Consider the following 12,613-nt stretch of genomic DNA (forward strand, 5'->3'; position numbering starts at 1 on the left):
CCCCATTGTCACCCACTCACCCAGTTTGTGGAGTTCCCTTGGATCTCTTCACATTCAGCCTTGGTTTTCACTATCCTGAATAATTTGGTGTCATCTGCAAACTTGACCACTACACTACTCACCCCTAGTTCCAGATCACTTATGAATACATTAAATCATACTGGCCCCAATACCAATCCTTGTGGGACCCTACTGCTTACTTCCCTCCATTGTGAGAACTGTCCATTTATTCCTATTCTTTGCTTCCTGTCATTTAGCCAGTTTTTAATCCATAAGAGAACCTGCTAAGTTTTCTTTGGTGAGTCTTTGGTGAGGTACCTTGTCAAAAGCCTTTTGAAAGTCCAAGTATATAATGTTTGTCTACATGCTTGTTTACCTTCTCAAAGAACTCCTAAAAGTTGGTGAGGCAGGACTTTCCTTTGCAGAAGATGTGCTGATTTTCCCTCAGCAGGTTTTGTCCCTCTATGTGCCTAACAATTCTATTTTTGATTAGTTTCTACTAATTTGACTGGGACAGATGTTAGGCTGACTGGCCTGTATTTTCCTGATTCTCCTCCGGATCCTTTTTTAAAAATTGGTGTAACATTTGCTACTCTCCAGTCTTCTGGTACATTTAGTGATTTATACAGGTTAGTAGATCAACTATCTCACATTTGAGTTTCCTAAGAACTCTCAAGTGTATGCCATCAGCAGTGTTCCCTCTAAGCTGAGTGAGTGTGAGCTAGCTCACAGTTTTTTAGCCTCCGGCTCACACATTTTCACCTTAGCTCAGGAAGGATGGCTCCAGAGCAAACTAATTGATGCAGTAGCCAAATGGCTCGCTCACCACTTTAATGCCCGTAGCTCACAAAGTAGAATTTTTGCTCACAGGACTCCACAGCTTAGAGGGAACATTGGCCATCAGTACCTGGAGACTGATTTGTTTTTAATTTCCCCAATAGGTCTAGAACTTCATCTCTTGTGATCTGAGGACTGCAGCCTAAAACTAAAGTCCAGAGAGCCTATTTCCCAAAGAAGTCTGGATTTTTATGCAACATAGGTATGTTGATACGAAAGCACTATTACTTGTTCACCATTTAACTATACAAATTGCTGAGGCATATAAATAAATGGGCATAAACATATTATTTAAATGAATTTACTCATTGTTTTCCCCTCTGAATGTTCCTTAGCTTTCCTTTCCTTTTGTTAAAGGAAGCTGTGTTGCACCTTTATAGTCCACTCTGTGCATTGTTTACAGTATGTTATGCCTTAGACAATTTTCTGTTTGCATTGTTTCCTAATTTCAGTAATCCTAGTCCTATTGTATTGTTACTGGATGCCTTGTGCTGTCTCATTTGTTTGTTATATTTTGTAATCTGTCTTCAGCCTCAGCAAGAAACATGGACTATAAATGAAGTAAATAAATAAGCGTGTATTAGACATGGATGCAACGAACATGAAATTGAGCGGGTTTCGGAGGACGGCAGAAGACAGGGGGGCCTGGCATGATCTGGTCCATGGGGTCGCAAACAGTTTATTTATTTATTTATATTTATATCCTGCCCTCCCCGCACGCGGGCTCAGGGTGGCTTACAGTACACAGGCGTAAAACAACACCATAGTTACGCAATCAAGGCACACAGTGCAATAAAAATACGGTTAAAACATTTTTAAAACAGTTAAATACAATGGGTAACTCCCAAGGATCCAGCGTGACTAAAACACTCGCTCCCTATTGCACATCCCATTAAATCAAAAGGAAAAGGGGGGGAATGCTATGGCCCCGATGTTCAACGGCCAATCAACCTAGCCCAGCGGTCCTGCTTTGCAGGCCCCAATTGGTGGTGGCGGTGGTGGCGGCGGTAAGGTTGCCAAGTCTGGCAAACTTCCCAGCGGGGGAGGCTCCGTTGAGTCCGGGAGAAGGTCTGTATGTGCGTGTGCGCCGCCACCACGTCACCAGAAGAGACGTGGGACGTTGCTGACGTTGGGGGCGTGGTCGAGCTCATCGGGGGGAAAAACCATATGGTTTTCCCCCTGACGAGCTCAGCCACGCCCCCAACGTCAGCAACGTGGCTGCGTCACCTCGGGCGGAGTTCCCCCCAGGGCCCGATTCTGCCACGGCAGAAATTGGGCCTCCAAAGCGGGGGTTTCCCCGCCCCCGCCCCCATTTGGCAACCCTAGGCGGCGGCTCCTATTCGAAAGCCTGGCGGAAGAGCTTCGTCTTGCGGGCCCTGTGGAACTGTAACAGGTCCCGCAGGGCCCTGATCTCCTCCGGGAGCTCATTCCACCAGATAGGAGCCGCCACCGAAAAGGACCTGGCCCTTGTGGCAGCAAGCCTGGCCTCTTTAGGGCCCGGGGTCAAGAGACGGTGTTGTGACCCCGACCGAAGCTTCATGGCTAACTGGGGATTTGAACGTGGGTCTCCACAGTCCTGGCCGCCCCTTTAACCGTTGCACAACTACCGGTCGAGCAGTACAAATTGCCAGCCTCCAGGTGGGACCTGGCGAATTACAGCTTATGTCTAGACTTCCAAGGTCATTTCCCGTGGAGAAAATGGCTGCTTTGGGGAGTGGTCTCTATGGCATTGTGCCCCGCTGAGGTCCCTCCCCTCCCCAAACCCCTCCCTCGTTCTCCCCCGGCTCCACCCCCAAACACCTGGGCCTCCATTGTTAAGGTGGGGTCCAGGAGCACTCCCAAACTCCTAACCTCCGAAGCCGGCACCAAAGGCGCCCCATCAAAGGCCGGGAGCGGGAGCCCCAATCCCATACCGTTTCGACCCAGACACAGGACCTCCGTCTTCGCCGGGTTCAGCTTCAGCTGGCTCAGCCTGAGCCATCCAGATACGGCCTGCAACGCCCAGTGAAGATCTTCTGGATCGGAGTCTGACTGACCGCCCAACATCAGATAGAGCTGGGTGTCATCGGCATATTGATGACACCCAAGCCCATACCTCCGGACAATCTGGGTGAGGGGACGCATATATATGTTAAATAGCATCGGGGAGAGAACTGCCCCCTGAGGCACCCCACATTCAAGCTGGTGCCTCCGGGACCGCTGCTCCCCTAATTCCACCCTCTGTCCCCGACCTTGGAGAAAAGAGACAAGCCATTGAAGAGCGAGCCCCTGAATCCCCACGTCGGCAAGGCGGTGGGCAAGCAACTGGTAGTCGACCGTATCAAATGCGGCCGACAGGTCGAGCAACAACAGCGCTGCCACACCACCTCGATCCAGATGTCTGCGGAGGTCGTCAGTAAGGGCAACCAGCACAGTCTCCGTTCCGTGCCCAGGGCGAAAGCCTGACTGGAATGGGTCAAAGGCTGGAATGGGACTCGACTGTGCGACTGAACAACAAAAGACACTTTTACTATTGGCTACTACTTTCTCTCAGCACAAAGAGATCAGAAAAGCCAGATTCCTCTGTGGGGTCTGAGGTTAATGCCCAGTAAAATTTAATGCTGGAGAATTGTTATTCAGCCTCCTATATATAGTCCAAGTCTTTGTGTCTAGGTCTTTGTGTGGGACCTGGGGATCCAGACTACAGAGATCAGTTCCCTTGGAGAAAATGGATGCTTTGGAGGGTGGACTCTATGGCATTGTACCCCACTGAGATCCGTCTCCTCTGCGGGCTCCATCCCCAAATCTCCAAGAGTTTCCCAATCTAGATCTGGCAACTCTATACCCCACTAGTGGCCAGGGGGGACCTGGCAACCTAAACTCCAACGTTTATTATGAGAATTGCCTCTCTTTGCCAACTGGTTCCTGGAGATGTGAAGTTGTTACTGAGATATGGAGGGAAATTGAGGAACAGGGCAGACTGTAGGACTTCTCTTTTTGCAGTTTGTTGCCCTCACTCCTTAAAGAGGTGCTGAAATGTGTGGGACACATCCTATCACTTTGTTTTCTTAATTCTAAGAGTATGGGGAAGTGGTTGCAGTTGCTCAGTGGTGAAGGGAAAGGGCTCTGTATGTGCCTACAGGTACTTTTTAATTTTCTTAGTAATATTGTGCTATTGATGCACTGAAAGATGTTGGACATTCATTTACTGATGGAACTGGGTAACGGTAAAGGATTCATGAAGGTTTAGCTTACTATTTTTTTCTACTGATTCAGTGTTTCTCTGCTTTAAAACGGGACCACTGTTCTCTAAATGATGCAGATGCAATATGGGAATTATATATGTTTTATTACTGCTTCTATGGCCTGGAGCGATCTGTTCCTGGTTTTTGATCGTGGGGCATCTGGATTGCGCTTCCACTGACCACCACCAGATGACACCACTGGGCTACTCGATTTCTACCAGAGCCCCACCCACTAATGCACGGGAGTGTCCCTACTTGTATCTGTGAACTGTTGGGTTGCATCATAGTTCTTTAATCCAGTCTAGGCAATTAACTGGGAAAACAATGACCGTCCCCTCTAAAGTCTGGCTGACGTTTTCTTTCGGTTAGTTAGGCAAAAACTACATTACTCAACGCTGTCACCAAAAAGCCTGAGGGGAACAGTAAGCTTTATATCCTCTTGGGCCCGGCTGAGAACAAAGCCTTACAAACTACCTTTCCCAGGACCGCTCAGTTTCCCAGCTACTTGTCCCGCCTTCTCGGGCTGCATGCTGGTTATTGCAGTCTGTATCACCACCTTGCCCGTAGCCGGACTAATTCTTCAAGGACTATCATTCCCAACAGGCTAAGCGGCAAGGTAATGTCTCGCGCATGGCTTTTCACACTCGCCTCTCCTCCAGTTACTATTGCCGAGTTCAATGTCCTAGGCTAGGGCGTGCGGAGCAAGGATGAGACAGTTGGGCGGGACAGGCCCTTGGGGTGCAGGTGAGGGGCGAGGAATGCTCGGGCGGGGAGGCGGGCGGGGAGAAGAGAGCTCGGGAGAAAGGCTGCTGGGGGCAGCCGTTGCCATGGCAGGTGTCTGAGGGCTGGGTGGAGTTGTTGTGTCTGGGGGCAGAAGCGGCGACCTGACCGCACTTTCCCATAATTGACCACACATTGAAGTCGGGCTATGTCTGTAGCCTGAAAAACCACTTGCTCGGGGTTGAGCTCCCCGCTCTTTGCAAGGTCCTTCATAAAGTGGTAGGAAAGATGCTTCCTCCAGGTTTTTCTCTGTGGTCCCAGCTCTGCCCTGCCCTTCCCGGCGGGAGTGGTTTGTGAAGTACAACCTGTGTCATGCTTAGTAGACAATCTTTCCGGATGGGGATAAACAGGAGGGTGATACATACTGCTGGTAGAAGGAATCTGAACAATGTGGGGATTTATTTTGTCTCTTAGAGGCTTAGGGGTCGGTTCATTCCGGGCTTGCTTCTCAGCCCCCCATCGTATTTTGCTTGCGCTTAACTCCCGGTTGATGAATTTTTCTCTGTTCTGCAAGCAGCGAGCTTATTGGTAGCTGTTCTTGGTGAGTGGCACATGCTTGCTAAAGGGTCAAATGTAGGAATCATCCTTAGAATGTTGTCCAGGAATCAGTAGACTGCGCCTTTTTACCTAAGGTTGAGGCGGCGGATGTCCAATTAATCTGTTCCCTCCCGCTTAAGCGGCCTTTTGAGTCCGATAGCGCCAGTCCTACCACTCTGCGAGAACCTGGACTATTCATGCCTGTATCTACTTTGGACACCATAAGTTTTGAAAATGCCATCTTGTGATTGAGTTGGAATTTGGAATAGTCGTTTCTAGGGTTTTTAAACTGTTTTAGTCCTTGTTCAGTATATTGGATGTTGTAACCCGTCCTGAGCCTACTTGTGTGGAGGGTGGGATAAAAATCAAAATAAATAAATAATAGATGTTAAGGCTGGCTTTTGAAATTAGCAAGTGTGATGCAGTTGAGCTGCTTTGCAGGATCTTTATAATAGTAGCAGTGTAACATTAATGTTCTGATTTTTTTCATAGTTTGATGATCCACAAATGACACGGCACATTTTTATTGTTGTGTGAGAAGACTGAAAAGATTCGGGTTCACGGTGTATAAGTGTTGTGCCAAACTTTGGCCATGGCTCACCTGAGGGAATTTGCCAATCAGGTAAGTAAGAAATGAGGGGAGGGGGATTCCTAAATCAAATTAGATGAAACTGAAGAACCCAGTTCTATACTACATGAGAGCATGAGCAAAGTGGCAGTGTCTGAGTACCTTTCTCGCCTTAGCCATCGTAAGTTGTCACATTGGTCTGTTTCCCAATAACAAAATCAGAGTTGCAAAGATGTGTTTGTTTCCTGTATCTCTCTGACAGTTTTCTTTAGAAGGATATGGAGGGAACATGTAGGAGGCAGTTTTCTGTATATTGAAAGACAGTCATGGCCAGAACTGTGTGTACTACGTGATTGTATTCAAGGGCAGAATTTGGTATTGGACACAGAATTCAGTATCAGGGTACATGTGTGTTTTACTGTGTCTTCCGTTTAACTTCCATGATTTCTGTGATTTCATGTATCTGACGAAGTGGGCCTAAGCCCCCAAAAGTTTATGCCACAACACATTTGTTAGTCTTCAAGGTGCCACAAATTTCCTTTTGATTTTGGTTCTACAGACTAACATGGCCACCCCACCTAAATGTATCACTTTCATTATGTTTCTGGTGCTTATGGCTTGTGTATCGTGACCTATATCACACTCAATAAAAACTCTGTTTCTGAAAAATTACCTCTGGAAGAGTGTGGTTGCTGCCTTTTAAAATCTCAGGGAGGAAAGGAGCAGGATTTCTTCTTACTTCTCCCCATGAATAAAACAGTAAAATATACAGAATAAGCAAGTGTGTGTAAATTTGGTAGCCTTGGAGAATTTAGCACAGAGTTTTCTCTGTGCAGAAAACCCCTTTTTTGCTCAGTAAGGTGTAGCACAAAAGAAATTTAAGACGTCACTTGTCTGCCCCAGTTACATTCCACAGTGGTGTCCTATATGTACTTGAGGCACGGGGACAAGCTCTCTAGTTGACAGTAGTCAGGCACTGATTTTATTTCAGTATATGGTAACTTGGGTGTGACTTAATTATGCTGGAGTAGTGCTCCCCTTAAAATAATAATTCTTACACTTTTGCTTTAGCCAACCTGATAGTAATTCCAGTTATAAATTCCTCAGAGGTAGGCATGCTAGTCTGTTTCTACAGCCATCTTTGCAGTAATTGTATTAGGCCATCTTTTCCTATTTCCAGTATTTTTAATAATAAAAAGTCAGGGTACAACGTAAGTGCTTGTGTTTCTCTAAGCTGGTGTTAGAAAAATATTTTATGTAGTATTGTACATTTGTGTAGTTCTTATTACTCCTCTGAGACCCACCTCCCCCCAAGGACTTGTCCACTCTTAGGAGAGATAAAAGTCCTCTTGAGTACATAGGGGGCCCCACTGTGGCAAAGGGTTTATGTAGGTTTCTTTTGTGCTTTGTATAGGAGGTTCTGCTTTCATTTGTTCATACCTTCTATTTTACATTCCCTATTGAGTCAGCTGAGCTGGAGTGCTAGTGCTTCTCAGTACCTGGGCACCTGCTCTGCCATTTTAATTGAACTGCACAGTCAGTTGGAATAACTACATTGTGTCATCTCAGAAAAGGTGGAGAAGTGGGTAATTATTCACAAAGTGGAGGATGGGTTGGGTTCCTCTTCCTGCCAAACACTAAACGATACGTGACTGTCCTGGAAGTCTCGCACATTGCTCTTGACTCAGGTCTTTTATATTCCCAAGGCTGACTAGTAAAATAAGGAATTTGTTTGTTTTTAAAACTGAGGACTCTGTTTTCGATTTTAAACATGTCCACGGAACTCTTTCTCCTTCTGCCACCTTACTGTTCACGGTGGGGAGTGGAGGGGTGTGTGTATTGTCAAGGAAGAAAGGCCAGGTAATGTTTTGAGAAAAGGCAGTTGGGCAATATTGAGATGTGTGAGATGGGGCCATTAAGAACATGCCCAGTCTTAGTATTTTTGCAAGCTCTTGCTTCTATCCTGAGGTGAGCAATCTAAAATGTTTGAGGAGGGCCTGTGTCTCAAGTGGTAAAGCAGTAGCTTTTCATGCAAAAGATCCCCAGTATCTCCAGCTAAAGGATTTCTGGTAACTGGGAAAGGCCTTTCCCTGCCTGAGAACATGGAAAGCTGGTATCAGCCAGAGCTGATAATACTGAGCTGACTGGGCTTTTTTTTTAATTTTACTCCTCTTTATATGGCTTTGCATCATTCTTTCCACTTCCACTTTATGTTTACAACAACAGCAGCCCTGCATTGCAGGGTAAGTTGAAACTTTGTGAGGGGCCCAAGGTCACCTTGTGAGTTTCCATGGCAGAGCAGGGATTTGAATCCAGTTGTCCTACGTCCTAGTCTAACTGTTACACCATTCTGGCTTTCAAGCGAGATACACCAGTGACTTGATAATAGGCCCAAGTGCTTTGTGTAACTTCTTTATGTCAGCTCATAAATAAAATAGACTTTTTTCCTTTCATGCTGAGGGGCTCAGTGGAAAGGTCTGTGCTTTGCATGCAGAAGGTCCAGTGTTCAGTCTCTGCCAATTCCAGTTTAAAGGACTAGGTTGTAGGTGATGTGAAAGACCTCTGCTTGAGACCCTGGAGAGCCACTGCCAGTCCGCCTAGGCAATACTGATCCTTATGGACCAAGGGTCTGGTTCAGCGTAAGGCAGCTTTATGTGTTTGTCTTGTATTTATAGGAAGGGGTATTGTATATAGGAGTGGGGTGGAGAGTTGCACGTTTGTACCAAGCCCAGAGTAATTATGCTTGGTCCCTTGTTTGGTATTAAAAAGTTTCCTGTATGTTTCATCGGTTGTTTGGCCAGACTCCTTTATGCTGTAGCTCTCTTTCGATGTCCTGCTCCCGAGTGGGTGTTGCTTAACTTGTTCCCCTGGGTTCACCTGGGCTTCTGTGTTCAATTGTTTCCCCCCTCCTCTTCCTGTAAAACCCAGCATGTATTTCTTCATGTGAGGCCTGCAGTTGTGGGAGCCTGTACTTCCATTATTGTAGGAGAGGTTGTTCCCCCCCCGCCCTTGTACCCTGTCCAAATGTTTCTTAATGGCATCTTATCAGTTTAATTATTAAAGATAAGAGGCAATGGAGCTATGTGATCATGTTGAAATGCAGCCACCTTTGCCCCTGATTTGAAATCTCAGGAATTAAAGCAGGTGTGTTCTTTGTTCATGAAAGATTTGTAGGCGAACATGTACTGTAACTTCTCAAAACAGCGTATATACTTCTGGTGTGGAAAAATTGTAAGCAGGGATATGTATAATTTGTTTTCGGTTCTAGTCACTTCTGCGACCTGTATAAAGTATTCGAAAAGACAATTTGATTGTTCGGTGTAATTCTGCTCCTCCTAGCCACATGCAGTTGGCAGGGAGCACTGAAACCTCATCCCCTGACTACTGAAAGTTCTGCTCAGAGCAGAGAATGCCCACCCCAAAGCTCTGAGACTTCATGAGGGCCATGAAGCCCTCCTACAGCCTTGGGTCATGAAAGCAGAGGCCCCAGAAAGCTGAACTCTGTGGAATCTCCAGTTACACACAGCTCTGTCCATAAATGTAGTTACTGCTTAAAAGGTGCGCACTATTTTGCAGAACTTCAATTCAGTAAACATCCTTTTTCAATTAAAATAAAAATAATTCTTAGCATTTATATAGCTCTTCAAAGGGTTTCACGTGTTCTTTCTAATCTTTACAACAACCAGAATTATCTTCATATTGCAGATGGCAACTAAGTGGTTCTGGGTTAGCTAAGATCACCTCTTGAGTGTGGTGCTAAGGTGCCACTGCAACCAGGGCCTTCTTGGTATACAACTCGATTTGAACCCCTAAGCCACACCATCTAGATATGGGCAGTTATGTTCTCAAACAGCGGATGTGCACAAGGACTGCCTAATTTCTGCTATTGAACTCTGAATCTGTATTGACCTCCTGAAACTCTTGATTCTGCTAGTAAGCTTCTTGCGTTTTAGTGGCTTTTGAGACTTGGAACTATAGGGTTCTCTGGGCATATGTCATGTCACTGTGCCATGTTGGTACAGGAAGCATTCTGGCTTGTGTGAAAAGACCTACTGGATCTTTGCTGCTGCCTTGGTAACTGCTGAGTGGGAATCTGCCAGGTTCTGATAAACCATGAGTATGTAATGGTATTCTGATACTAGTGGTATCACACATTTACCCCTGTATAATATGCTTTTTCTGGAAGTGTACCATCCCTAATAGAGGTAGTTTTGCACTCGAAAGACTGGAATTTAGAGGCTGTTTGAAGATATAAAATGCCAATGAATCCTTGCTGTACAAAAACAAGTCATTTGAGTGCTTTTAAGAATTCAGCCTTATTCTATGTTGGTGTTGAGATGCAGAATTCTAGAGCTGCAAAAGACTATGCATGTTTACCAAGGAGCCAATTCCACTGAGCTCAGAATGACTTGTTTCCAGTGGAACATACTGACACAATTGATCATATCAGAGAGTAGGGTAGCTTTAGAAGGATTTACTCCTGCCAACCTGGCAGCTCGAGAGCAAGAAATTGCAAGTAGATAAATAGCTACCACTTCAGTGGGAAGTTAACAGTGTTCCGTGTGTCATGGCATTTAGTCATGCCAGCCACATGACCACGGGGAAGTCTTCAGACAGCGCTGGCTCTTCGGCTTGGAAACGGAGATGAGCACCACCCCCTAGAGTTGGATTCGACTGGCTTTCGAGCAAGGGAAACCTTTACCTTTCCAGTTTTAGTTTATTGTCTTAGCCATTGGCCATAACAACACAAAATAAAGCAAAATACAACAAACATTATACAAAGCAAAATACAACAAACCTTTACCTAGGCCTAGGCAGAGTGTTAATGGAAGGCCACTAAGAAACAAGAGAGCTCGGGGTCCCTCCAGCCTACGGCCCATCCCGAGGGTGGCTGGCAGTGGGGCCAGGATTGACCCCCCTCCGTCATTGGTGTTGTGTAACGCCAGGTCCATTAACAACAAAGTCACAACCTTAAGGGATTATGTGACGGAACATCAGGCGGACCTGGCGTGCGTGACTGAGACCTGGGTGAGGGACGGTGAGACTTTGGCTCTCACACAGCTAGCCTCCCCGGGTTACTCGGTCCTTCACCAATCGCGGAATCGGGGGAGGGGGGGAGGGGTGGCTATTCTCATTCGGGAGGCTTACTCCTTTAGGGCACTCCCGACCATAGAGATCGCGGGCATAGAATGTGTCGGCGTGCTGCTGGGGGCCGAAGAGAGTTTGGCGATTTGGTTGGTGTACCGACCGCCTAATGCACCGGCCAATAGTCTGCCGTCCCTGCTGGAGGCCGTATCAGGCTGGGCGTTGGATCACCCTCGACGGATTGTCTTGGGTGATTTCAATGTCCATGCTGAGAACGCGACCTCTGGCCGGGCTACGGACCTGGTGTCGTCCATAGCAGCGCTGGGACTCTCGCAGTGTGTATCGGCCCCTACGCATCAGGCTGGTCACATGCTCGACTTGATCTTTGCGGCTGGAGTGGAGGTGGACCGGATTACTGCTGAGGCAGTACCATGGTCGGATCACCTGGCCCTGAAGGCCCGTTTGAGCATTCCACCTCAACCCTGTTTAGGCGGTGAGCACATTTTTGCTCGCCCGCGGAGCTTAATGGCACCGGAGCGGTTCCAGAGAGCTCTGCGGGATCCAAGGTCCCCTGGCGGCTCGTTGGATGAGCTGGTGGAGGACTGGAATGTCCGACTCTCCGCGGCCATCAACGAGATCGCTCCCAGGCGTCCTCTCTGTACTTGCGCTAGGCACGCCCCCTGGTATACCCAGGGGTTGCGGGAGCTGAAGCGAGAACTTAGACGATTAGAGAGACGGTGGCACTGCGCTCGCGACGAGGCAACGAGAACATCTTATAGGACGTTTATGAGATCCTATGAGATGGCAGTCAAGGCTGCTAAGATTTCTATGCGGCTGAGATTGCGTCTGCGAGCTCGCGCCCAGCCCAATTATTTAGAGTAATTCGGAATTTGACAACCTTGCCTCAGGGCGAGCAAAAAGTTAAGGAATTGGAACTTGGCTGTGAGGCTTTTGCGAGCTTCTTCGCAGATAAAGTCTGGCGGCTCCGTCCCGCCCCCCCCGCCACAATTGAGACAGTGAGTGAACTTGAGGCCCCTTGCACGTCTTCGGGGCCGGGTTTAGAATGTTTCAATCTACTCAGTCTGGACGAAGTGGACAGATTGCTCGCTTCTGTGCGCCCAACCACGTGTGACCTTGATCCGTGCCCCTCCTGGCTCATTAAAGCGAGTCCTGGGGGGCTGCGAGGCGCCGTTCGAAATATTGTCAACATGTCCCTCTCGGAGGGGCGTTTCCCAACGCCCTCTCTTAAAAAGACCATCTCTCGACCCGGCCGAATTGGCCAACTATCGGCCGGTGTCGAATTTGCCCTATTTGGGCAAACTGATAGAGAGGGCGGTGGCGTTACAGCTACAGGGCTTTCTGGATGATGCTTCAGTCTTAGATCCCTTCCAGTCCGGCTTCCGCCCGGGTCACGGGACCGAGACAGCTCTGGTCACCCTGACTGACGATCTCCAGAGACATCTGGATCGGGGCGGTGTGGCAGCACTGGTGTTGTTAGACCTGTTGGCAGCGTTTGACACTGTCGACCACCAGCTGCTGACCCACCGCCTTGCCGACGTGGGGATTCGGGGGCTTGCCCTTC

The 12,613-nt window shown here is 47.6% G+C and overlaps 1 protein-coding gene across 2 annotated transcripts in view; it reads left to right on the plus strand.

The window, feature by feature from the left end:
* The first annotated feature begins 4,755 nt into the window (after window positions 1-4,755).
* The window catches only part of STK25 (serine/threonine kinase 25), a 26,267-nt gene continuing 18,409 nt past the window's right edge, over window positions 4,756-12,613 (plus strand). The window contains exons 1-3 of one of the 2 annotated variants that reach the window (XM_015416060.1): window positions 4,774-4,805; window positions 5,256-5,382; window positions 5,871-6,000. In XM_015416060.1, the coding sequence (XP_015271546.1) occupies window positions 5,971-6,000 (30 nt within the window). In that variant the 5' untranslated portion in view covers window positions 4,774-4,805; window positions 5,256-5,382; window positions 5,871-5,970. Of the gene's footprint in view, window positions 4,806-5,255; window positions 5,383-5,870; window positions 6,001-12,613 lie in introns of both variants that reach the window. The other variant, XM_015416061.1, reaches the window with a different exon arrangement.

Source organism: Gekko japonicus, unplaced genomic scaffold, assembly GCF_001447785.1.
Source record: "Gekko japonicus isolate JY-2015 unplaced genomic scaffold, Gekko_japonicus_V1.1 scaffold300, whole genome shotgun sequence".
NCBI classification, from domain to species: domain Eukaryota; kingdom Metazoa; phylum Chordata; class Lepidosauria; order Squamata; family Gekkonidae; genus Gekko; species Gekko japonicus.